This window comes from Cavia porcellus, unplaced genomic scaffold, assembly GCF_034190915.1.
Source record: "Cavia porcellus strain 051 isolate PalLab524CR breed Dunkin Hartley unplaced genomic scaffold, mCavPor4.1 scaffold_14, whole genome shotgun sequence".
In the NCBI taxonomy this organism is placed as follows: Eukaryota; Metazoa; Chordata; class Mammalia; order Rodentia; family Caviidae; genus Cavia; species Cavia porcellus.
This window is the reverse complement of record NW_026947497.1, coordinates 71,486,655-71,512,516: the sequence shown is the minus strand read 5'-3', so window position 1 is coordinate 71,512,516 and position 25,862 is coordinate 71,486,655. Positions and strand designations below refer to the sequence as shown.

Here is a 25,862-nt window from a genome sequence, read left to right as displayed (position 1 = left end):
AAAGTATAAACTACAAAATTTATGTGGCTTCTGAACTGTATCAGGGTCAGCTTTCTCACTGTAATATTGTACAATAGATGGGCAAGGTATTAATACCTTTGGTGAGAACTGGATCAAGTTGAATACAATCTGTATTAATATTTAATACTATACGTGAATCTATAGTTATTTTAAAATGAAAAGATAAAAATAATGCAAGTAAAACAGTACTCATATCAGACTTCTATTTTTGTTTTTTTACCAAGGTCATCAAAATGTCCTGATACAAGAGAGAGAATGTATTAGAGACACTAGTATTATAGGTAAAATCTGCCATGCAAAATCTGCCAAGCATTGGGAAGTGGCAGGGGACATTAGAGAAATAAATGGGGAAATGGCACCTTGGGAAGAAGACAAGGTAGTAATGAATATAATTTTTATTTTAGCACCAAACATAATAACGGCATTTGCAGTTAGTATGAGCGCAGACACCACCTCCACCTGGTTGCTGTGCTCCTGGTCAGGCACCTGCTGCAGGATTCTGCATATTTTGCCAAGAACTATTTAATCTATGTGTCTTCTCAGTCATCATTCAGATTTCTAAGGCTAAACCAAACACGCTGCCCCTGGTTTCCCTTCTGTCTCTTTCCCAGTCATCTGGCCTTCCCTTCTTTTCCCAGAAATCCTTAAGATCACTGACTCTGCTGACGGAAGTCAAGCTTCTGACTGACTAATAAATAAATTCACCAGTGAAAAGCCTATTTTTCATTCTGTTTAATTACAGGCTTCGGAGACACTCAAAATGGAGGGTGTCTCAGCGACAAATAATGCCGTAGGCTCGGTTTACTTTTCTCCTGTTGGCATTGGCACCAAGCCCTCCTCTGCTCTGACATTCATGGCTGTGACTGCGGCTGCATACTAATCAGACCGTGAGCACCACACAGGCTGTGTACTCCATCCAGATGCAGCCCAAATAATCCCTATACCTTACGGGCTGACTCAGAGCTGTAGTTTAGTTAGCTAATATGGCTCGTTTCTTCCTAATGCAGTCCACGTATGTGGTCATAAATGGGTTCCTGTGTCACAATTTGATTTGAATTTAGTGAATTATACTAGGGTTCGAACTACAATATGCTTCTTTGAAATTCTACATGTTTGGCTTCAAAATTGGCCTCAGAAATATAAAATGATTAAATGACATATAGACATTTCTATATATCTATACATATATTGTGTATATATGATATAAATAGCTAGATTTCCAATTTTTAAAATTTGTCTCTCATTTTCCTTTTATAGATGAAACGCTAGAGACCTCTTCATATTAGCTTCTATGATCCTCCGTGATCATAATCCTGTGAGATCAACACCAGGGCTTCCGAGTACTGTGTTGAATAGTTATAAACAACCATTTTGTATTTATCCAGTTATATCTTGGTGGACTTTGTGATTCTAGTGCCTGTCTCTGTGTATGATTATTTTTACCCTTTGTATAATCAATATCTGTGGATACATTTTGAGAAGGAGAATTCTTGGATGACAGATTTATTTTTAATTTAATAGATATAACCTAATTGTGTTCTAAAGAAGTAATACACTTTTCTCAATTGCACATGAAAAGGTTATTTCCCTGTGTTTATCCCTTCCTACCACATTATCAAAGTCTGAACACTGCTGATCTGGTAACTGTAAACTTAAGGCTGGTTTAGATCTGAGGGTAAAAATAATGTGTAGAACAAAAAGAAAAAGGGGGATCCACAAAGGGTAGAAAACCAAACATATATTCCAAATGTAAGATTCCATTAGAACTACATTTTTTTAGAAAACATGCACTTGAATTTTAAAATTTACTTAAGCAGTCAGCTAGCTCTGCAGGTCAACATTTATAACCCCTACTTTAGAGAGCCTCAAACAAACAGTGCCCAGAGTTCTGACCTTAAACTTAAACTCCTTGAACTTCTATGCCCACGAGCTTGCACCTGACATTCTTTCCCCTGGCATGCACTTCACCAGTCACAAGGACTATCACTGGATGCATGCTCTGGTAGGAAGATAGGCAGAGAAATCAACAAGTACTGCGAAAGACAGAGATCACCAGAGTCAGCAAACCACTATCTCTAAGCACATCATGAATTAAGTACATCAAGACTCAGACCATTCAGTGTCACCTTAGTGATCTCATCAACGGAGACCTGGTGTTTTCAACTATTCCAGGTAACCATCTCTCTTTCTGGGAGATTTTCTGAAATACTCTGAGAACTTGATTTGTTATAGATTTATTTTCTGGGCATCATAACTACTTCTATATTTAAAAGATTTATTTTAAGAAGGTGTTATCTGCATTTTTATGATCTATAATATTTATCGCTCGGGGATATTGAAAACAAAATATCCATGACATTAGCTTTATATCTTCTTTATACTGTTCTATCGCTATTGAAATAATGCAATGCAAATTTAACCTTTACTTCACTTTACTATGCTATGAAACTTTTTAGAAATCAAAAATGCTATTGACACAGAACAAGGTGCTGTGGCTGAATTAATTTAAGAAATATTTGCTGTTCCGTGCAACCATGCTTGATTCACTGACAGGTTTTTAATGCTGACTTAGGTAGACATATCCATTTTAGGGTTTCTTTGCTTTCCTGCTCCAGCATCCTTTCCTGAGCAATTTCTGCATCCTTGTGCCTATGTAACTTCAATGTAATATACCAGAAAGATTTAGAATCAAAGCATAGAAAGACTTCACTTGAGGTTTTCTAATAATGGAGGTGTTGACAGGTAAGGCATTGGCAGTTAGGTGGTATTAATGAAACACAGTGTATTTCTTGCTGTGGTACAACATGCAGACAATACCAGGAAGTGAACTGAAAGTGAATTGTGATCTTTATTTGGTTTTCTGTTAAGCTAGATCCCAAATGATTTCACCTACTCATAAATAAACTTTCTTATGAATAAAATGTGAATGTTCGTTTTCCTCTGTTGGTATGCAAATCTACTTGCAGTATTCTAGCAAAAAAGAATGCAACTCGTTTTCTGTGCTTGTAAATTGTTCATTACCATGCTCTCTGATGGCCAATTCCTGCCTCCATCTGCAACTCCACAAATCTCTTTGCCCAGATAAACTTGATGGTGTAAATACAAGGTGCTAAAGAAGTTGCATGTGGGATTAAGGGGAAAGTATATTTCTCAGTAAAAAGCCTCAAGTCTATCATTTTAAATTTTGTAACTTGTAATTATGTTATAGTTCAGGATAATAAATGCTCTTACTCACCTCATCAATCCAACTTTTATTGCTACATAATGGTGGCATTTAAAGATTTTTCTCATTGTACCCAGAAGGCTTCCTGGTTCATAGGTGAAAACAAACAAAGAAATATAAGCAAAATCTCTGAGAAGAAATACTTTCTCTTTTTGTGGTTGTGAGTGGGAGATGTTGTAACCTATAAGGTTCAACAGAGAACTAAGATAATTTGTTAAAATAATTGGGTCTTGAGACTTAAAGATTATTTCTCCCCTTGTTTGATAAAAAAACAATGTAAATTTTAACAGAATGTCATGTGATCTTAACAGGACCCTGGTCTGAGAATAGATTAAAGTCATCACTTCATGCCTAGAACCCATTACTCTTAAGATTCCTGTTTCCCATACTGGGAGTGTGATTCATTTATATGAATATATTTTTGGTGGTTAATGAAACCCCTTCTTCCACCAAAAGTGTGAAAATCAAGAGAAAGTGCAAGATGCACCAAAACCTTTTAGAATCAGCAAAATCTGCCTACAGAGAAAGTAAAAAAAATGCTTTTCAAATCTACATATAGTGGCGTGTTGAATAGGAATTTGATTCACAATACACATCTCCTGTCACTGGTGAGATTAAATATCTACCCAGAGAATTTTTTTTTCAATTAAAAATCTGCAGCAATGATAAAATAGTCTGTGGAGCTTTTAATTAAAATAAACAAATGAAAAGATGTAAATCCCCATTGTCTCTAGGCACCGCTTGCATTCCAGGATTACACTGACGAGCTGTTTGGATTTTATTGTTCTAAACATGTGTTTCAGTTGGTGCTCTCGGATCTACTGTGTGAAGAAAATGAAATGTAAGTAGCCGGAGATTCTATGTTTTTATTAAAATTCAAAATATTAAAAAGTTTTAAGTCCTTTGAAAGGCCTCTGAAGATACCGGATGATCACTGTAAGTATGTGAGAAAAACAAAAGTGTTAAAATGCAGATGACTCAATTTTTCTAAAGACATAAAAGATGAATTTTTTCATGTTGTATTGCCCATTTTTAACTACTTCTTTTTACAAGTCTTCATTCAGCACATTTTCCCAGTTTTTGGTTGGGCTGTTTGTTTTTTGGGGATATTAATTTTCTCAGTACTTTATATAAGCTAGATATTAGTACTCTGTAGAAAAGTAACTGAACCTTTCCCCCCATTTTGTAGACCACTCATTTTCTCTGTTGATAGTTTCCTTTGCCTGCGATATATAAACTTTTTCACAAAATTAGATATTATATTGCACCCTTGGAGTATGGTAGAAAATATGATGATTTTTTTACACTTAAAAATTATTATGATAGAAGACACAGTACATCTAATTCCCGTCAGAGTATTCCCCTGTCTCAGAACACACTCACCATTTTTGCCACTTTGCAGAGCAGTTCTAAAAGTCCCCTTTTTTAAGTATCCCAGTCGCACTGTTGTGGCTGCCTCAATGTCCAGAACTTATTCAAAGCATTCACCTTTCATGGTCATTTTAACTTTGGGGAGGAGCCACAGGTTGCACAGTGACAGATCTGATGAATTAAGGCAGACGAGAACTCACCACAATGTTTTCATGAGCCTGTCTTTCCTCTGTGGGCAGCTGACAACAGAATTCACCATATTTTTGCTGACCCTGTGAAGACTCTTAGGAAAGAGGATTTCCAGAACTGTTTCACGGAGTGGTAAAAATGATGGGATGAACAAGCCGGAAACGAGGGATCAGGATTTTGAGGGAGATTAATCACACTGTCTCTTTTACTGTAATCAATTTTACTTGCACATTCACTGTGAATTTTGATCACCCCAGTATATGAAAAACCTAAAAGACAAGCAAAAGAATGAGAAATGGAAAGAGAGATGATAGGAAAGAAGAAAGTAGACTGCTTGGAGATGTGGATGAAGACTTGGGGGAGAAGTACGGGAAGAAAGAGGAACGGAAAGGACACGAAACTGATCAAGATAGATATGCACATAAAATTCCCGAAAACAAACATCACATACATATAAAATTCCCCCAAACATACAGACACACTGAATGAAATAAAATAAAAGTAAAATAAATTCAATTTTCTTTATTTAGCTTTACTAAACAAATAAGGGACTCGGTTAGTTCCTAGATATTTTCACTCAGTGCGCTGTTTTGGTTTCCCCTCATGATGTCCTCTATAGCTACATCCGCTCTTTAAAGTCATGGCGAGGATGAGAGGTACGTTTCTGGACAGTTAAGTTTCAAATATCAGCAAACCCACCTGGAGCCTAACCTGTATTGGGCACACTTTTCAAAGTGCCTTTGATGTGAATTATGTGAATGACAGACTCACTTTTTCTTGCTTTTTGCGCTGAGGATGTTAATGGATCGCAGAATTAAATTCAAGCGATGGGGAGAAGTTGCCCATTAATGATGCTGCTGCTGATTAATGATAACTGTAATGCACTGTGACTTAGTGCAAGTGTCAGGAAAGCACTTTTGCCAAGTGGTTTCTTCGGGCTGCGGCTTGCTCTGCCAGCCAGCTGTTTTCAATTGTCATTGCCCATTACCCTCTAAGCCCGGGGCTCGTAGCACGGGCTGGAATATGAGAGACCAGGCCAAGCAGGGTGCTTTCTTTGGCCCTGGAGTCCTTCACTGGTTTGTAGTGGATCATTTTGCTGTTGACATTCTATTTTATTAAGCACTGTGTGTGCTACTCTTTCAGCTTTTGCATGACTCTCCATGACTCTTTCTTTGCAATAATTTTTGGACTTGCTTTTCTGCTCTGTCTTTTGCTATTTCTGCTCTAAAAGAGATTTTGATAGTTTGTATGTTTATCTGATTCTGGCCTTCATGGTTATTCTCACCTTACTGACTTGCTTTTTACCTTGGACTCAGAATAAAGAGCACAGAAATCCATAATTGGAAAGTCTTAAATTCTGAATCAAATTTTCTAATCATTGTGGTAGGAATATATTATGTCGAGAAAATTTTTACACTGACTATAGATCTTGGATGCTACCAGTCCTCTTTTTGGGAAAGAGACTGAAAACCAGACATATATAGTAAATTGATAGCAGGATTTCAACAGATACTCAGCCATGACCTCTTTCCTGATTACACTGTTGGGCATAAAAATAACTGCTATATTTATCATTATTTTCCTCTTGAGTGAAAATGAGAAACTGCCTCTAACCAAATACTTATTAGCATGTAATAGCAGAGACATCAAGACCTTGTCTGGAATTACAGAGAAGGAGTAAGTCTTGAAAATACACAAAATATCTTGAATATTTTGCACAAAAAGTGATAGCAGGATGAGTATATAAAGAACAGCTATTTCCTAAGTGAATAAAAGCCTTGTGTCCATATAAGATTGTCCTTCTTTAACTGTGTTTATTATGGAACTTTAATTTAGAATTCTTTCTTCAATTAGAAATACTATCTCTTCTTAAAGTACGGTATTTGACCAAGTAATAGACGCATACTCATGTCTGACCAGCACTGCTACAAGAGTAACACTACCCTGTGGGATTAGAGGTAGAGATCTGGAGGGTGGCCTAATCCAAATGTCTCTTAGAAATGAGAAACTTAGAGGGCTGTAATTTGCCCAAGTTTCATGTGCAAAATTAACACACTAAACGGCAACTTGGATTCGAATGCAAGGGAATAGAAAAAGAAAAAATAAAAAACTCAAAAAACAGTAAAAGGCAGTGGAAGCTATGGTGAGGGGGAGTCTTTGATTAGTCAGAAATTTTATTAGTCATCTTCTATGTTCTGAGAATATTGGGAAGTATTTTCTATTTTTAAAAATCTGATGTACTCTTGGCTGTATTTAAATGTGCTTTCAATTTAGTCTGACTCCTTTTTTGTTATGTAATGTGCCCATCTTATTTTAAAAACTACACTTTAGCATAAACAATGCATTACTATGTTTTGTATAATATTTAAATATTGTATGCAATTTATAACCCATTTATTCCCCTGCAAGTAACTATGATGAGATACAGCAATATAATATTTTTCATGAAAAGAATGGCTTATAAAATGATAATACTTTATGCATTTGAAGGAGTGTGCAGTTAATTGTGGTAGTGAATTTCCTCTTGATGTGCTACCATCTTATGTCATTCACAGATGCTAGATATTTTGTTCAAGAGGAGGAAACCAAATAAGTAACAATGCTTAGATTTGAACCCAGGACTGATCCTAAGTTCTAAGTCTGGAACTTTAACCACAAGTCATACTGTGTTGCCAACATTTAACTCATTGCATTTTTTTGTGAAATACTTAAGGGATACTACAGTCCCCCCATTTTCCTTGGTGCTATGCAATTTACTGTCATTTTTTAGATGAACCGATTTGATAACCATCAGTCTCTCAAAGTTATTGTAGCTGAACTACACTTTGTCTTATTTTGAGGGATAATTTTTAAAAAGAACAAAACTCACAAGATTTGTTATTCCATTTGTTTTAAGAGTACATGGACATATTATTCCTATTGTTAACATCGTCCCCTATTGTTTGCTCTTTATAGAACTCGTTGAATTTTCTTCGGGTTTTTCTCTAGTTGTATTTCTAATGAGTAACACTGTCTGTTTTGCTAATTCTAGCGGACACTATATACCCATCTTTTCCTCTTACCCTGTTAACTGCTAGAAAGCTTAATCCAGAACAGGAGTGCAATTCTAATTGTATACAAGGGATTTAGTACATTTTGTGTCCATGCTGATCTCATTCTTGACTTACTCTCTCTTCCTGATATTCTCCATGCTCTTGCTTCTGTATATTTTTAGTATTTCCAGATAGGACATGGGGGCTAGTCACTAAATTCGGGCAGCATTCCACACCGTCCAGTGAAGCTACAGCTAGAGTTCTGTTGCTAGCTTGATGGCAACATACGCAAATCCAAACCAAACCATTTTCACTTATAACCTACCTCTGCCACTTCCAGTAATGCTACTTTGGGAAAGTTACTTAAGTTTCCCATTCTTGGGTTTTCCGAATTGCACAAGGAGGATTAAAATCCTGTGTTACAAGTTTCAGAGTGAGTTACTGCACACGAAGCTATAAACATGGATTAAAAGAGTGCCCAGCATACAAAATACTGTCCTTTAGCAAGGAAGAATAGGGCAGCTCTGCCATTTCCTTGAACTGCTCACATTAACCAATTTATAGTTTTAGATTGTGGCTTCTCAGCACTGAGAATAAGAGAAATCTAGTTGCCTAACCAGCCATGTACAGCACAAATCATGTCCACATCTTCCAAGGGAAGAAGAGACCTTATTTACCATCTGAGTGATTAGACTAGTATTACAGTTCAGGCACTGTTTCTTAAGAATTCAAAATATTTGGTTGAAAAATTGACTTGGAGAAAGCAACAGAGCAAATGGCGATAAGGGCCCATATGGAGTCAGAAGACCCCCCTCTAGTTTCACTCCGTTGGCCACCTCATGACGTCTCTGTGCTGCCCCAGATCTAGTGTCAGTCGTATACTGTGTAAAATCCTTCCTTCGTAGTTTATAGGAATTTTGAATCCCCTGGATTAACTGCATTTCTTTAGCTCACTGTGCCCAGTCATCCTGTTGCTTACGAGAACCTCCACCAGGGGGTGCCCAGGGCTCAAAAAGAAAATGAACCGTCAGTTTGGGAGATAGCCCTGGAAACAATTCTGGATGATTCGAAAAGTAGACGGAAATGAAAGGAAGTTCTAAGCATTCAGAATGCATTTGAAGTTAAATATGCAATTTTGAAATTAAAAAAGAGAATAGCAAGATTTACGTGTGGAGAAAGACTAAATAATGCTTATTTCCAGTAATGGGCTTAGAGGCCAATTAAAAATATTTTTTAAAAATTCCACTTTTTTATTTGGTGTAGAACACATAAAAATTTCCCCACATTTATATCTTAAGTATCACTATGTTTTAAAGAATTTTATGCCTCAATATCGTATTTTAATACATTTTAATTACAAAAATGATATACATACATTATAAAAACTCAATATTAAAATGAAAAATTCCTTAGAATGCTGTCTTCGTATGAAGTAAGCCCTGTTGGAACTTTGGTGTACATTGATGTTTAACTGACAGTTATTTTGGTGAAAACATATATTCACATAAAATAATCCATACAAAATAAGGGATGAGACCTCTAGATGGTTTTGCTCAAGACTTTCAAACACAAATAAAAATTTACATTATTTTTGATGACTGGATAATATGCACTTGTAATATGTGCTGTTAATCATTTGGAAATCTTCTACTAAATGGTCATTTGTCTCAGGATGATTTTTAAAACTGTATTTTAGTCATCATTTTGTTCCCGGCCATTTGTAGTTAATGAACTTTGGTAAATCACCTAGGTTCTCAAGGGGGAACAAGCAAAAGAAACAAAAATAAGCAAACACATCCCTGTTGTCTGATTCGTCTTCAATATTTGGGGTACAATTTTTTTGTCTTTGTCGTGTTTATCGGTACCAGGGATCGCACTTGCGACCGCACACTGGCAAGGTAGGTGCTCATGCCGCTGAGCTAAATCCCCAGCCCCTTGGGGGTACAGTTTTTAAGCTGACAGTTCACATTATGTTGAAAGAAAAGCCACTTCTCACTATTATAATGATCGACATGATACGCTACCACCTGAGGAATATTGTAAACAATGAATTAACTGATATTTCTGGATGTTTTCAAGCTGAAAATTATTAGGTGTTAACAATGACCGAAGAAGACATGACTAAATCTAACCCAACTGAAAAGGTTTGGAGATGTGTTGAACAGATTTCTGCTTTTCAATCCAGCACTTTTTTAATTGTGGTCGTATGCTATAGTCTCAAAGAAATTCACCCACATTGCCCACAGTGAAGGACCCCGAGATGAAGAACACATTCATCTCCATACTTGGAGAGGTAAATCTACTGTGAACCTTGTGTTGGTATTACCTTTTAAGCTTATTTCTGGAATGATTGGGTTCTGCCTACATACGTGGTTTCTTCACTCTGAGTAGTCAGTTTGTAACTCCTTTCAATGGTGTGGGTGACCCCATACCTGTTTCCTTCCCAACCTAACTTCTTTGTCACTTGTTCAACTGAAACCAACAAATTGTCCAATGCTTGTTATCCTTTACCAAGCTATTAAAGATTAACCTTCACTAGTGTGTTAGAATTTTTAAGGACTCCAGATATTTGGATAAAAGAATTGTGGAATAATTATCTAATTACTAGAATATATTGGCCCTAAAGTTAGTCACTACCTTCTCAGTGCACAAAAGTATGTATAATTCTAGACTCAAGCCTATTATGGTAAAGTTATCTGTTTACACATCTCAGGGTTTCAAATTTACCTATATTCTCAGTGTCTTGAAGAGAGTGGGTAAAGGGAGATGTTTTATTGGTTGTAGTAAGAAAAGATGTATCTGAGTGGTTTAGAGGAGCAAACAGGTGATTTTCTGGGTAAACAAGTGTGGCAAGTACACGTTAGGGCCCCAAAGAAATAGAGTACTTACTCTTCTTCCCTTATCACCAGGTGTGTAAGTGTAAAGGTCAGCACCCTAAACTTGTTCATATGGTAAAGATATTCTCTACTTGTCTTCCTAAATAATCAGAAACACTGTGTGGAATCATACAGAATATAGAAATTTTAAGGATCCCATAAAGCAATATCTATTAAAAAATCACTCTTAGGTTGTTGGTCAGTGTTTTCTTAAAAGTATCTTATACCAGGAAACTTAACTGTACATATGGATAAGATCATATTTCAGAGTTGGAGATGGGTGGTGGTAAAATGAATGTTTCTTCTCTTGTAATCTTTCTTAATAATTTATCCACTGATTCCACATATAGTTGTAAAAAATACTCAAAATAAGCATCCACCTTATTTACAAGATAGCCTATCAGAAATTTGAAGACATCTGTTATAGCTTCCTAAACACGGCTTTGATATTTTCCAAATTTAATATTATCAATTGTATCAATTCGATAACTAGCTTCTCAAAGACAAAGACTCATCTTTTCAATGTTCAAATCCCCAGTCTAACATCTAAAATATGTTTTCTTGCTTGAATACAAATGGAATGGGTGGATGGAAAGGTTACTTACTGAAAGGAAGGAATGGAGGGACAGATGAGGAGAGGGAGGAGGGAATCAAAAATAACCTTCCAATTTCCAGGAAGAAGCGGTTATCCCATTTGGTAAGATCAACCCTCCCTGAGGGAAGCCATACTGCAAATCCAGTGGCCATTTTAGAGGGAGAGACTGGTGAAAGAATTCAGCATTCTGGTTTGCTTGAACCTACACTCCCTCAGTCCTTGTCCACTTTCCAGGAAGTAACAGCAAATTGTAACTTCTCACATGTGCTACCTCATTTCTCCCCTGCTACTTTTGGCATCAGGTTACTGTTTCTGATTCTCTTCATGACTTTTATCTGTGGAGTATTGTTCTTCTGTCTCCATCACTGGCTGAAACATCGCCGAGTTGATCCTTCAAGACGCACCATGGCTGTTTTTGCTGTTGGAGATTTGGACACCACCTATCGTAAGTTCCCTGCGTTCTTCTGGACTTCTTGGTGAAACCTTGAGAAAGTATCCTCTGCAAAGCAGATTTTTTAACTTAGAATAATATGAGGCTTGTGGGAGACAGGTGTGCTTTGAGGAGTGAGCTTAGATGAAAAAGTGTCAGAAGAAAGGACACCTTGAAAGAAAGGAAAACTATCTTGAGTATCTGATTCATATTTTAGTATGAGGAGTGAAACTAAAGAGTTCCCTCATTCAGCAAGCAAAACAGAAGAAATATACCACGGGGATGGATAATCTAGACATGTGGGAGGGATTAAATTGCAAAAGAACATCGCTGAGCTCTTGGTATCAAGCTACCCTACCTTTGTTTTCATAATCTTATTTTTCAAGCTCTTTATGATTCACTTATCTTATCTGAATTAACACTGAATCACACTTTGCAGATTGCTGTTTCTGCAGGATCTAAAACAACTTGAATCGGGAAAGGAAGTGTCAATCCTTTGTGCTTTCTCTCCAGCACCCCAAGAGCATCTTCACCCTGCTGCCCCCAACCTCCTCTTCCCCAAAACATATCACTCCTGTCAGTTTCCAATTCCCACAAGTGAATAAGAAATACACAAAATCAAGGTCTTTGAGTTATCTGTAGCTTTCAGCCCTCACTGTAAGTCCACAACAACAATCACCTCCTGGCTACCAGAAAGCTACAGCGACTGGGTGATCCCTTCAGGTTACACATAGTCCTCCTTTATGGATTGTGTGTAACTTTCCGTCTCAGGTACTGCTCTGTGCATCAAATTTACCTGGTAAAAATTAACAGCTGCCTTGCAGCAATTTAGGCCAGCCACAAATTTTCAATGGTTGGAACAAGGTGTGCTCTGGAAAACACTAACAAATGATAGTGGAGTAAAAATAGACACAAATATTTATGTCCAACCGTTTTGCTTTGTCTGTGCTACACTGAGTGAAGAGGAATTGTCTTTGGCTGCATATAAAATGTATGACATAGTTGAAGTACATAGCTAACAAAATTTCCTTTCCTTTTTTTTATTACAAGCCTTATAAAAGAGGGCAGGCAGTTTATGGGCTACAGTTTAGACACACTTGCAGGATATGGTGATTATTTTCATTATTGGTGAGTCCCCCCCCCAAAAAAAAACACTGAACAAAGTCATGACATTATCAAATAGTCAAATGATTATTTTTAGAAGGACAATTAAATTCTGTAATGATCACAGACCTGTCTCCTAAAATCAAAGACACTTCATGGAACATCCAGGGAAATATGATCACTGGTCTCCTAACAAAATATGTCTGTCAAGGAAATCTACATGGTAAAGTTGGTCTATTTTTCTTTAACTGAAGAGAGGTATAAATGTGTTTATGTCTCTGCCTCCTCCTTTCATTTGTGATGGGCAGCTTCAAGCTGTCTTTTTACTCTAAGGAAGACCCTTTCACTAGACTGTCTAAAGATGTCTATTTCTAATTTCACATATATTATTAAGCTGCTTTTTGTTGTTACAGTCTTAAAGCAGTTTATGTACCACAGTTACAGCCCTATGTGTCCAGCGGTTTTCTATTTTCTGTGTGACAGTTTCCATATATGCTCCTAAATTGGCCTGTACGAACCTGAAAGGGTGTGGGAGAGGGCAGCGAGAAATTCATTGCCAACATAATCTGCATGTAACAGCATTTAGTGCTGGGCATGAGAGTTACATTCTGCACCTTATTCCAAAATCATTATGAACTGGAAAAAACCAACAAAATTATTTTTAAATAATAATATAATCACAATTTATTTCATATCTACTAAGTGCTAGGCAGTAGACTGAGGCTTTGCAGATTATCTCTATTTGGAAAGTCATCAATATTTCTGTTAGAAGACGTTACTTCTTTCACTCTTCTGGGAGAAAAACAGGTTGTTTAGAGATTTGGGGAGGTCAGTTAAAGATTTGGAAACGTCACTCATAGCTTAACCAACCCATCTTGTACAAGGACAGCTTCATATTCTAAACATTAAAATGTTTCTGGTTGGTGACTGCTTAACGGGATGGGTTGTGTTCTACAATATTCATTCCTGTTCTCATTCTGTCCTCTCCTTTCCATCCTACTGGTTTAGTGTCTGGATTTTATTTTGCTGAAAAAATATTTAAACTCTCTTCAAAAATCTCTCGTCTGTTGTTATCCAATTTGGAAGTCACTCAGTTACCCCTCCGAGTTTACCTTTGATTTACCTGAACTGAGTTGAGTGTTAGATTACCTGATCTGCTTCCCATCACCCACTCTGCCCAAGGGATGCTCAACATGGCTTTATAGCAGTAAATAGCCATTCACACAGTCAGTGTGCATGAGGCCCTCGAGTTGTATTTTCAGGCACTCCTGTTTCTCCTCACTGGAAGCAGTATACTTTGTGATCCTTAGACATTTCTTAACTCATGATTTCTGGAAATAAATTCTAATTAGTCAATATTTTAAGGAAGTCTGAAATTTGGGACCACACCAGACTTAGTTTTCTGATGAATTCTCATTGTCATCTTTTCAGATAAATGATTCCTACCTAGAATTTCTCTAAGCAGATTTTTTTTTGTCCAAAGAGCAGGTAGAGAACCACCCAATATGGCTACAGAGACAGGAATCCCATGGAGTATGTGCTCATGGATTAAGGTTTATCCCAGCCAGAGAAAGATTCGCAGGTCCACACTGAGATTATGTGTGTCGCTTTTTGAGTATTCCTCACAACTGTTCCAAAGAAGTAGAGAAAATTGAGAAATCACTTCAACGATATTGGTGATGTATTAGAATGTGAAATAACCTCTGGACTTCCTGCCATCTTGTACACACAAAATGGAAAGCAGAATGTTTCCTCCTGAATACAGAATGGAGGAAAGGATAATTTGAAACATTTTAATGCAGACCCTAGATTTAATATATTAACCTTGGATTCTTCCCAGGATGTTATTTAATTTTTCAAAAGTTATTTTATTTTAATTTTACTACTTGTTGAACATATTAGCTGAAATATCTTTTCCCTTCTGACCAAAAGGTCAGAAGATTCATTCTCAGGATCTCATGGAAGCTGACCTCAAAGAAGAACCAAGAAGAAAATGTTGGCTGAATATCAAAGGCTAAAGCTGACTAAACTGTAGTAACATTAAAATACATAACATGAGCAGTTTCTCTTCATAATAATTCTTGCCAGTATTATATGGCACATGATGCCAATTATTTGATTATAAATATTAAAGAGAAGAAAAGAGCTATTTGCCTTAGCATATTGACCCATCCCAATCTCTCATGCAACTTGAGGTCTGCAAAAGGTCCTCGGGAACTCAGCCAAATACTCTAGGCCCTAAGAGCACTGCCTGGGTTAGTATTTTTGCCTTTTCACAGTGCCCAACTGATTCAAGGTGCAGATAAATGAACTGAATCTCTCTTTCCTTTATAGCATCTGTGGTTTCAAATGGTGGATCCTTGACTCAGGTCTTCTATAAATAACCACTAAGTTCAACAGAAGAGATTCTGGTATTTTACTGAGATCAATTACCACCTTCTGTCTCTGTATATAATATGATGGAGTTCTTTATCTCCAAGAAATAATGAAACAGTTCTACAGGCACATCCTGTTCTGGCCTTCATTGTATACTCCATTAAACATATATGTTCAAATCCTAATGCCCAGACAATAGGGATGCGATTGTATTTAAAAGACATTCAAAAAAGTTAATTTATTTAAAATGAAGCAATTATGGTAGATGTTACTGTCATGTGTGTAGCATCTTTATAAAAAGAGGAAATCAGGGCAGAAGCATTCACAAGAGGAAGCCTACATGAAGACACAGCGAAAAGGCAGAGCCAGAGGTCTTAGAGAAACCAAGCTGCTCACACTTGTTCTTGGACAACCAGACAGTAGCGTTGTGAGGAGATAAACTTTCTTTTTTCCTACTTGCGTGCTTGCTTTCTTAATTTTCTGGTTCCTTGCTTCCTTCCTTTCTCTCTTGTCTCCTTTTTCTTTCTTTCTCTTTCTTTAAGCTCAAACCATCTTATTTTGTCTTGATTCTGGCTTTTTCCTTTCCCTAAATCCAAGTGCAGTATCTCTTCCCTCTCTTAGATCATTTTCTTCATTATTGTCTCTACTACGGTCCAAGAAAATATCCATGCCATGCCCTTCTGTCTTGATGGGATCGTTCACAAATTCATTTCTGACTTATTTTTTTCTCTTCTTTTACTCCTGACACTAACGATCCTAGTTACACTCAAGTGTTTATTTTCCCCCCAGCACCTGTATTAGGGGTAAAAGCTCAGTGTCTTACTTATTTTAATACATGTCTTTGGAATTCCTCTTAACAGATAAATGATAAAAAAATTTATCACCATTCTTACAGCCCTCGAAAGTATAGAAATGGAGAAGTAGAATGTACATTGGGCCACCAAAAGAATCAAAAGTGATTTCCTAAAAAACAGTGTGATATTTTAGTAGAGATTGAGAATGAGGGCAAGCACTTGTGAAAAGGCAGTTGTGGAAATTCTCACATAACCACATTTCTATAATTTGTCCATATTAATTTTGTGTTATACACAGAACTAAACACAATTAAGTAGATAGAAATTACAAATGATTTGAAATAGGAACGAAAATAATTAAGAGTAATTTTTTGTTAGGTTAATTGCTTTGCTTCAAGGTTTGTATTTGGCAGGTAGGTAATGTCAAAGGATTTTTAAAAACTATTAAAATTGTAAAGTACTTATTTTAGTTGAGAATAAGGATAAAAGTAAGATTTACTAAAAGTAAGATTGTGAAGCCAACTACATGCTCGAATTATTGAAGATGTAGACATTTAAAGATAATAAAGAGGAACACATTTGGCAGTGAGGGAATAAATAAAGGACAAATAGGATTTGAGGTAGATGAACAATCTAGCCTTCACTAGAAACGAGAGGAAAGAGTGTTACCCTCCCACACACCATTGTCCGTCCATAGTTTAGTGAAAAGTTGCCATGGCTGTAAATTCTATCCCAGGTCCCATTGTCTTCATTTTGTCTGGTTTGTGGACTGGAGCTGTCAGCGTTTTGCAGCCCTGAAAAGCTCTGCTCCTTTCCTCAGAGACACTTCTCCTGGGGACAGTCTCCGTCACTTAGCTTCTCTGTACTGGTGTTTCCCCTAATACTGCCCCACAACTATCCATTCCCCCCTGACTCCATTCCTTCTGCCATCTCATAGATGATCTCCCCTCTTCCCAATTTCAGAGAAAATGGAAATACCAGTGGAGCAGTGATTAAGTGTGAATGCTCTGAGCTGGGAGGGTGGGAGGGCTGGAGAAGGGTGAGGAAGGATTGGTCTCACATATTCCTCCCTCCTCTCCCTCCTGGACCCTCGGGATTCTTTATTTTAGGATCCTTTGTAAATCTTTTCCCTGGGTTTTATGGTTTGTGTTTAAATACAGTGTAGCTCATCTTAGGTAAGGAATGAGGGAGCACCTAATTCCACCTGCTTGTGAAAGAGCATAACAGTAAGCACTCGAGTTTATTGAGCAGTTACTCTGTGCCATGCTCTTGATACTGCAAATCCCATTTGTTGTTTCTTACAATTCTATGAGGGGCTAATGATCACTCTTAACTGCCATCTCACTCTTCCGCGGACGAGGAAAAGAAGGTTCTAACAGATTAAGCCACACAGAAAGGTAGGCATTGTGACACGTGCCTATCTATTATCCTAGCATTCTGGGACCATGGGGCAGGAAGATCTCAATTTTGAGCCCAGCCAGGACAACCTATTGATTCAAGATTAGAAATTTTTAAAAAGACTGAAAATATAGCACAGTCTGGAGGCTCTGTGTTCAACCCCTAGTACTTTACAAAAACAAACAAAAAAAGTAGACATTACCTAGGAGAACTATGACTCAAATTCAGAATTTTTCGCAACTGCGTATGTGAGGAATGAATAACATTTTTAAAAAAGAAAAGAGATAAAAAAAGGTAGAAAAAGCATGTTTAAAAATCCAATCTATTGAAATTATCCTTAACAATGTGGGAAATCTGAACTCTGGCTTTAATACTCAGCAATTAGTGTAATGGTTTTACGAAATTAAACCATAAATTCCCATACCCGAGCCAGCAATTCTGGAGAAACTGCAGGACTTTTGTAAAAGTTTTAAACTGATTTCTGTTTGATTCTTAGCTTCCTGGAAGGTTTAAAAATAATATATATCTTTCCATATACCATCACATGAAATTTCACATTAAATACTCTTTGAAAAATCTTGCAAATTGATAAATGTTCTATTTCACAAGCTCCTGAGTGCATTGGCTTAGTTATGTTTATCAATCAATGCCTTATGGCTTTTTGTATCAAGTTTAAGAGCAACCACTAAATTCTGAGTAATAAGATAGTAAAACTATCTTACCACAGAGAGCAGCTGTTGAGATTCTATCACCTGCAGCATGATACTGATAATGACAGCAGTAGAAATAAATTGGAGCTAGCACAAATTATAAACATATACAGTCCACTGGTCAACAATTCCTGGGTGGAAAGATAGCGAAGTTATCATTGACCTTACATTGACTACACCGGAAGCAGGAAAATAGTCAATGTTCAGTATCAGTACGCACAGAGAGAGGTTTAGGGGCCAGTGCGTTTTTCCACTTTAACTCTCCGTACAAGTCTCATAGACTTAGCTGATTTCAGCTTACATTTGTGAACTGAAAAAGACAACCCTCCATGATGTTTATTATATAATAACTCTTATTACAGTGAATAATGGTAATGAGTAAATCATTAACCATTAAAATAAGAGAGATGAAGTTGTATCATACAATATTGCTAGCATATTACAGTTCTTCATGTAATAACCCTTTCCTGTGAGACAGCCTCTTTTTAATACTGTATATTCATTTAGTCTTACTTTTATTGAGTAGGATACTATCATTGTCCTTTTATTGTGTAAAAGGAAGCAGAAGTAAATGAATACTACATAATACACTCGAAATGGATTAGCAAATTAAATAAATAACTTGCTAAAACAGTCACCCACCTTAACTTTGAAATGGGGGTCAAACACGTACACTGGAAGAAAGAAAGCCTCTTTAGTAGATGGTGCTGAAAGAAGCTGGCTTTCCACAAGGCAAAGACTAAAATTAGACACGTGTCTATCACCATGCACTGAAGTCAAAATGGATCAGTGATCTAAATATTAAAACAGAAACACAAAATCTACCAGAAAAGAAAGTAGGTAGAAATCTGGAAGAGTCAGGAATAGGCAAGCACTGCAAAAACAAAACCCAGACTTCTTGGGAAGCACCACAAAAATAAACAAATGCTGTTTTTAATAAGATAAGATGTTATCTTATTGAAAAGAGCTTTTGCACAGCAAAGTAACCACCAACACGATGAAGAGACAATTCAAAGAGTGGGAAAATACTATAGCCATCTCTCTTGGAGACAAACGATATATCTAAACATATAAAGAATTGAAAAACAAATCAGATCCCCCAAATTCAAATAACCAATTCAAACATGGGCATCTGAGACTAATGCATATCTCTGAGATGAAGAAATACAAATGGCAAATAAATGTATGAAAAATTGTTCAACATTATTAAATTCAAAAGTAAAGAAAAATCAGAATGAGGAAAAGAAGAAAAGGAAGGAGGTGAATATATATATATATATATATATATATATATATATATATATATAAGATATTTAAGTTACACTACTAAAATATAAAGATAATTATGTAAAGATAATTAAAACAGTTACACTACTAATTTCTGTTAGTTCACTGAAAATAAATGCTTTTGCTTCTATGGTTTGGTCAACCTTTCATGCCTGTATTTTATACTCTGAACAACTACTTTAGTAATAACAATATTTAATATATTAACTGTAGTTATGCTCCTAATATCTTTTTCTGAAATTGTGTTTCATTATTTTTGTTTTTTTCACTCTAAAATAAAATTTAAAAACAGAAAAGTATTGAACCGAAAAGTGAAACATTTTCTAAATGTAGCTCTACCCTTCACATATGGTAGGAATTATACTTTGATATGAGAATCAGCAAGGTCAGAAATAATGTAAATACAAATGTGGGAAAAATATGTGGCTCTAAATTATCATTCTCCAGGGGCTGGGGATTTAGCTCAGTGGCATAAGCGCCTTCCTAGATCCCTGATACCGATAATAAATGAAAAAGACAAAAAAATTATCATTTTCCACATCAAAATAACCATAGCCTACATATGGGATCCAGAGATACAACTAAGTCCTAACAAGTGACAGCTCTTCAAATTCATTTGGTAATTTTGGCACGTTCTTTGGAATCTTCCCAATGGTACCTCATCTTAATCCTTTACAGAAGGAAGGCAAACATCTCCTGTTAAAAGACAGATGAAATATACTTTTGGCTTTACTATATGCGCAGTCATTTTGGGGTCTGCTCAGCTCAGCCATTGTGGGTCAAAAGCAGCTACAGACTGTATGTAAATAAACATGTACAGTTGCTGTGTTCCAAATAAATGTAATATACAGAAACAGTCAAGGGCATATATATTCTGGGAACCTAGATTTTTTTCTCTGAATGTAAGTTTATGCTTATCAATACTGTTTTGGAATGGAGTAATCAAAAATATTCAAAGTCAGGTAAAGATCCAAGTTAAAAAATATATAAAAAGAAAGGGTCATAAAAATTACTATTGATTTCCTCCATTACTCAAAAACTAATCTTTTGTGAATGAGCAGTGATGCTGAACATTTCTTCATGTATTTATTTGCCACTGGGATAGGGGAAAGGAGAAAAAGAAGAAGGAAAATGATTATATGTAAATAAGTATATATACAAAATAGCCAACTATACTACTAATCTCTGTTAGTCAATCAAAAAAAGAATAGTTTTTGCTTTCATTGTCTGATTTTTTTTCATGTCTAGATTTTGTAACCTGAGCATCTACATGTAAGGCAACGTTATGTGGTACATTAGCTAGTGTTAATTTCCTACTATTTTTTGAAATTTTGTATTATTTTTATCCTTTTTTGTTTTGATTTTTAAAATTAAATTATAAAAATGAGAAAAATAATCTTTCAAGGAAATAACAGTACATTTCTAAGTTACATGTAAATGGTTGAGGTCTCTCAACGTGTCCAGTTTATGGGGGGAAAAAAGCTTTTTGAAAAGTGGTTAAGGATTGTACCCTAGTGAAAAAAAGAACTTTTATTTCAAAGTACTAAAGTTTGGAATGCTTTCTCATTATTATGTGCGTATACCTTAAATAAAAATCTATCTAAAAAATTTAGTATTATTGTAAGGAAATGTTTAAAGTCATTATTTATTAATTTCAGTTGTTAGACATAAACGTAAAACAACAAAGTTTAGAATGTGAAATTTCAGTGTTTCTAGTGAGATTAGCTCCCATGACAGGAGACTTAACTAAAACACAAGGGTGTTTAAGGAACTCTTCCCTTGTGACCTATAGTACACCAAGACTGTATTCCTTCTAGATTTAGTTCCTAAATCATGAATATCTCCTGGTGTCAATGATGATATAACCAATTCATTGGAGGAAATTTTCTCCTTATAGTGACTAAACAACCGCTGTACAGAGAATGATGATTATAAATTTTTTCTCAAAGATAGAAATAATTCCCTCTTGCTCCAGTGAACCTAGAAATGCCAGCTCTCATCAGTGTCTGTGATTCTGTTTTGTGCAAAATAGAAAGATTTCGTGTCTGCGTGTTTCTTTCCAGGGACAGAAGCAGCTGTGAATCCAACTGTTAGATTTCATTTTCAAACTCAAAACCTGGAGCGCCATCCTGTTCCATGTTTTGGCACCCTGGGCTCTCCACCTTCATATGAAGATGTTCTGAAAAGCGGGTTGTAGATGTGGATGCTCTACTGAAAATATTACAAGTATCTGTAATTTTAAACCATCAAATAGGCACAATTCTTTCATTTAGTAGAAATTCCTCAAATTCTTTTAATATAGTCTGAAAAGGACAGATAGATGAAAGAATGGATGTAAGAAAGAGTTTTGTTCAGAGACATGTTTTAATTATGAATTGGTAGACTCTTGATACACTGCTGCTGTTATACAGCAAAGTAAATATCTCTTCATTCATACTCAAAGAAGGAAGAATGAAGTAAGATTAGAGTCACCTCTATTTAAATTGGGGATCCCTCTCTATTACACATAATGCTAATGATTAATACCAGCTTTCCACCTCTGTCTGATCTCTTCCCTCTTTCCCAATACCAATGATCATAATTTAACAGTAGCATAAGCAGAAATTCTGACACATTCAATGCTAGAACCAAAAAGATAAAATGTGTGAGTTAGGGTAAAAGGAGAAGTAAATGAAGAAGGGAATGTGATTGGAAATCTCCCCATAGGAAGCTCCTCAGCTCAAGGAAGGAGAATTTGTAGGCAGAAGCAAGTTCCTTAAGTCATTAAGCATATGCAATTCCAATATGGAGAAAGGGAGGAGAAAATTCCCATTTTCCGTGTTAGTGTGTTTTTCAGGTACTAAGGTTTTTCTGCAGTTCCTTAAAGCTTGGCATAATAAGAAACTTTGGCATAGGTATCTGTATTCTCACTGAGGACTCTGACTGCAGAAGTAGCACTCATACATTTGCAAAGGATTCGGGAGTGGCAGGGCAGGAGGGGGGGAAAACCTATACCAGATGCCACATGGTGTTCAGTAAATTTCCTGTACAAAGCAATTGACATATCCTCTTGGTTATCAATCGATCTGAGATTTAACTTGACCAAACTGAGCTCGTAATCTTTTCCCAGTCCTGTTTTAGTGAAATCTCACTCATCTTAGCTAATGACAACTGCACTCCTTCTGTTGCTCAGGTTAAAAACTGTGAGTGTTAAACAAAATGTGAGTATTCTCTTTCTGTTATTTTTTTATATCCATTCTCTTCAGGAAGGTTTGCTGACTATTCTTTTAAAATACATTGAACATTCAAGGATCTTTACCTACTATATGTCTAGAAAGACACTCAGCCTCAGTCTTTGCCTGGTTACTGAAATAGCATTTAAACTGTTTCTTTTTCTATGGCCTTTGCTCCTATTTTCAATTTATAAAATAGTAGCTCTAGTAATTTTTCATTTTCTTTTTAAGAGTAGCTTCAGGTCTACACCAACACTGAGCAGTAGGTGAAGATATTTTCCATGTAGCTCATCCTTGCACCTGTATGTACTCCATTGTTACCAATAGCCTTCCCTGGAGGGGCACATTTGCTAACTGATAAAAGTACCCTGACATATTACTATCACCCAATGAATTTGGTTAATACTAATCTTAACTCTTGGTGTGGTACATTTTATGTGTTTGGCAAACTTATAAATTCATCGGCCTACCATTGCACTGTCATGCAGAATAGATTCTCTGCCCTGATTACACACTTTACTCTGCTTATCCAGTGTGCCCTCTCCTCAAATCACTGGCAGCCACTGGCTGTTTTGATGGTGTAGCATATAGTTGGAGTCAGCTAGTAGTTTTGTCTTTTCTCTCTTGCTCTTTGTCTTTGTAATATGTGTGAGATTCCTTTGTCTTTTCCTCAGTTGGTACTCTATGTTACCTCAGTACTAAGATCCCATTGCCTTTGTGTGCAATCATTTGTTTATCAATTTGCATACAGACAGCCACCTCGATTTTTCTAAATTTCAGCAATTAGGGACAAAGCTGCTATCCATACACATGTGCAAGTTTTTGTGTGGAAATATATTTTCAGCTCCTGAGATAAATATCAAGAAGATGGTAGTAGGATATAGCCTGTTTAAATTTTTAACAAACTTCCTGTCTTCCAAAGTGATTGCACCATTTTGTTGTTCGTACATCAATGAATGGAAGATCCTGTGGCTTCTCATCATTCCCAGCATTTGGTGCAGTGAATGTTCTGTATTTTGGTCCAGTTTGCTTTGACAAAAACCCTGACCCGAGAAAATTAAAGAGGGAGAAGGTTATGTTGAGTCACAGCTTGTGGAGGTTTCAGTTCATAGTCCAGTGGCTGCAGTGTGGAGCAGCATGGCAGAGGGGAGCTGCTCCGGGGAAGGAGACAGGAAGGAGAGAAAGCCCAAGAGAGAAGTCGCAAAGGAAGATGAACCATTCCAGGCCATTCCCCCAGCAACCACATCTTCACCTTCCAACAGCAAGGCAAATATATTGTGTGGCGTAACCCAGTCACCTCCCCAAAGCCCCACCTAGCATGGCTTTGCTGAGACATCTAGATATAAAATATAGCAGCCACTGTGATCAGCCTGTGGTGTTATTTTAGAATTGGTTTAATCTGAATTTCCCTGCTAATATATGACATAGTCCAACTTTAATAACAAGGGTAATCTTTTAACAATATCAGAAAAATCATGCCTGTTCACTAAACCCCAAAGATTCTATGCTTCAACTAAAGAAAATATACCAAAGGCCTTCACACCTGCCTTATGAGATCTGTACCCCTTTGAGTTTCTTTCCTTATTACTCTTTCCTTTACTCCTTTGTTCTAAGAACACTATCCTCAAGTCTACTGGGTAATATATTTTCTGTTCCCTTCCATGCTCGAGGGTTTAACACTCTTGTTCTTTTTTGCTTATAACAGTGTTCATTTTAGGCATCAGCATTGCTTCTTCTCTTCCCCTCTTTGTAGCCATTCCTTAAAGGTTACCTTCTCAGTGAGACTCATTTTCAATTTGTGCTTTAAAGAACAGTTTCTGCCAGCCCTGGTATCCACCACTTTCGCAACTCGAGTACCTTTTTATCTATAGCATATAACATATGCTCCTACATGTCATAGCTAAATTCTATTTGTAGATTGGAGTTTGTCTTTCTTGCCAAGAACAAAAATAAATGAGTCAAAAGATCATTGTCTTTTTCACTGGTTTGTACTGTAAGGATCTAAAGCAGTTTACTTGGTACTTAGTGTGCATTCAAGCAAATGTTTTTAAGTAACAGTCCCAGTAGTGGAAATGCCAAAAAGTCATTGGATGAGAATTTAATGGAAAAGAGGTCTTATAAAGGCCAAGTGAAATCCAGGGACAACTATCTGAGTGGTGTTAACGTAAACTTCTTTGTGTCCATGGATGAAAGAGGTCTGATGAAACAGCAAACATGTGATGATGTCTTTAGTGAAGCTTGATATGTGTGGACAAATTAGTGTACAGACTGGATGCATACACACTCTCAGATTTTATTCTCATGACAGTTTTGAGAGCTGGCTATTCCCGACTTGAAGCTATCCATGGTAGAACAAACACATCTCCCTTGAGGAACCCAACAGGGTTGCAGTAAAGGAATAGAAATGCATTTAATCCACAAGAATGATGAGACCATGTAGTGAAAAGGTGGCAGGACTTATCCCTAAGATCTCAGTACCTGGGACGATTGACATGAACGTAAATGATTGTCATATCTGAATGAGGTTTCAAGATTCTCCACTTTGCTAAGCGTTTTCAGGGAAGAAGTTGACAATAATCAAGCATCTCTGAAGTGAAGCAATCCAGAAGTGCCCAAGATTAAAGTCAAAAGAATTTCAAAAATTATCAGAAAGTGAGTCTACATGGACATGGCATTGCAGTAGCTGGACGAAGTGGCTCCAATCAGAACCTGAAAAGACAATACTGCTGGAGGATAAGAGTGATTGCGGAGTGAAATCAAGTGTAAATGTAGTCAGAAATTAATGATCGACAAAAAGTGAAACAATGTGAAAACAAAGCAATCTAAATATAAAACTTGAATTAAGTAAAAAAATGATTACGCTATGAGCAATACAAAGAATCACTACTGTTTAAAATGTTTAACTATGAGTGGTATAAACAACATTGCCAAATTAATTAAAATTATTAAATTAATGTTTTCAAATATGTGTTATTTACATTGCAGATCTCTAGAGAAGAAAACTGTGTATGAGGGAAGGGTGCAAGATGTCATAGAAATTTAAATCCTCAATCCCAGATTATGGAAAATCAATTAATAGTATATACAGCTAAAGAAAAATCCCACAGTGATAAAGCACATGATTTGTAAGTTAGACCCTATATATTAATAACAAAGATTTGAAGTGAGCAATCTGGGTCTTGAGAACTGTGACAGATAAATGATTTGCAGAGTAAGAACAGAAAAGTTCTGTTTATCGAGAATC

At 36.4% G+C, this 25,862-nt stretch overlaps 1 protein-coding gene across 1 annotated transcript; it reads left to right on the top strand.

Annotated features, from left to right (window-relative positions):
* The first annotated feature begins 1,844 nt into the window (after positions 1-1,844).
* On the top strand, positions 1,845-25,685 carry Tmem207 (transmembrane protein 207). Its single transcript, XM_063260508.1, has 4 exons — positions 1,845-2,193; positions 4,048-4,085; positions 11,610-11,752; positions 21,470-25,685. Coding segments are annotated over exons 2-4 (279 nt in total). The 5' UTR covers positions 1,845-2,193; positions 4,048-4,083; the 3' UTR covers positions 21,604-25,685.
* Positions 25,686-25,862: the final 177 nt, after the last annotated feature.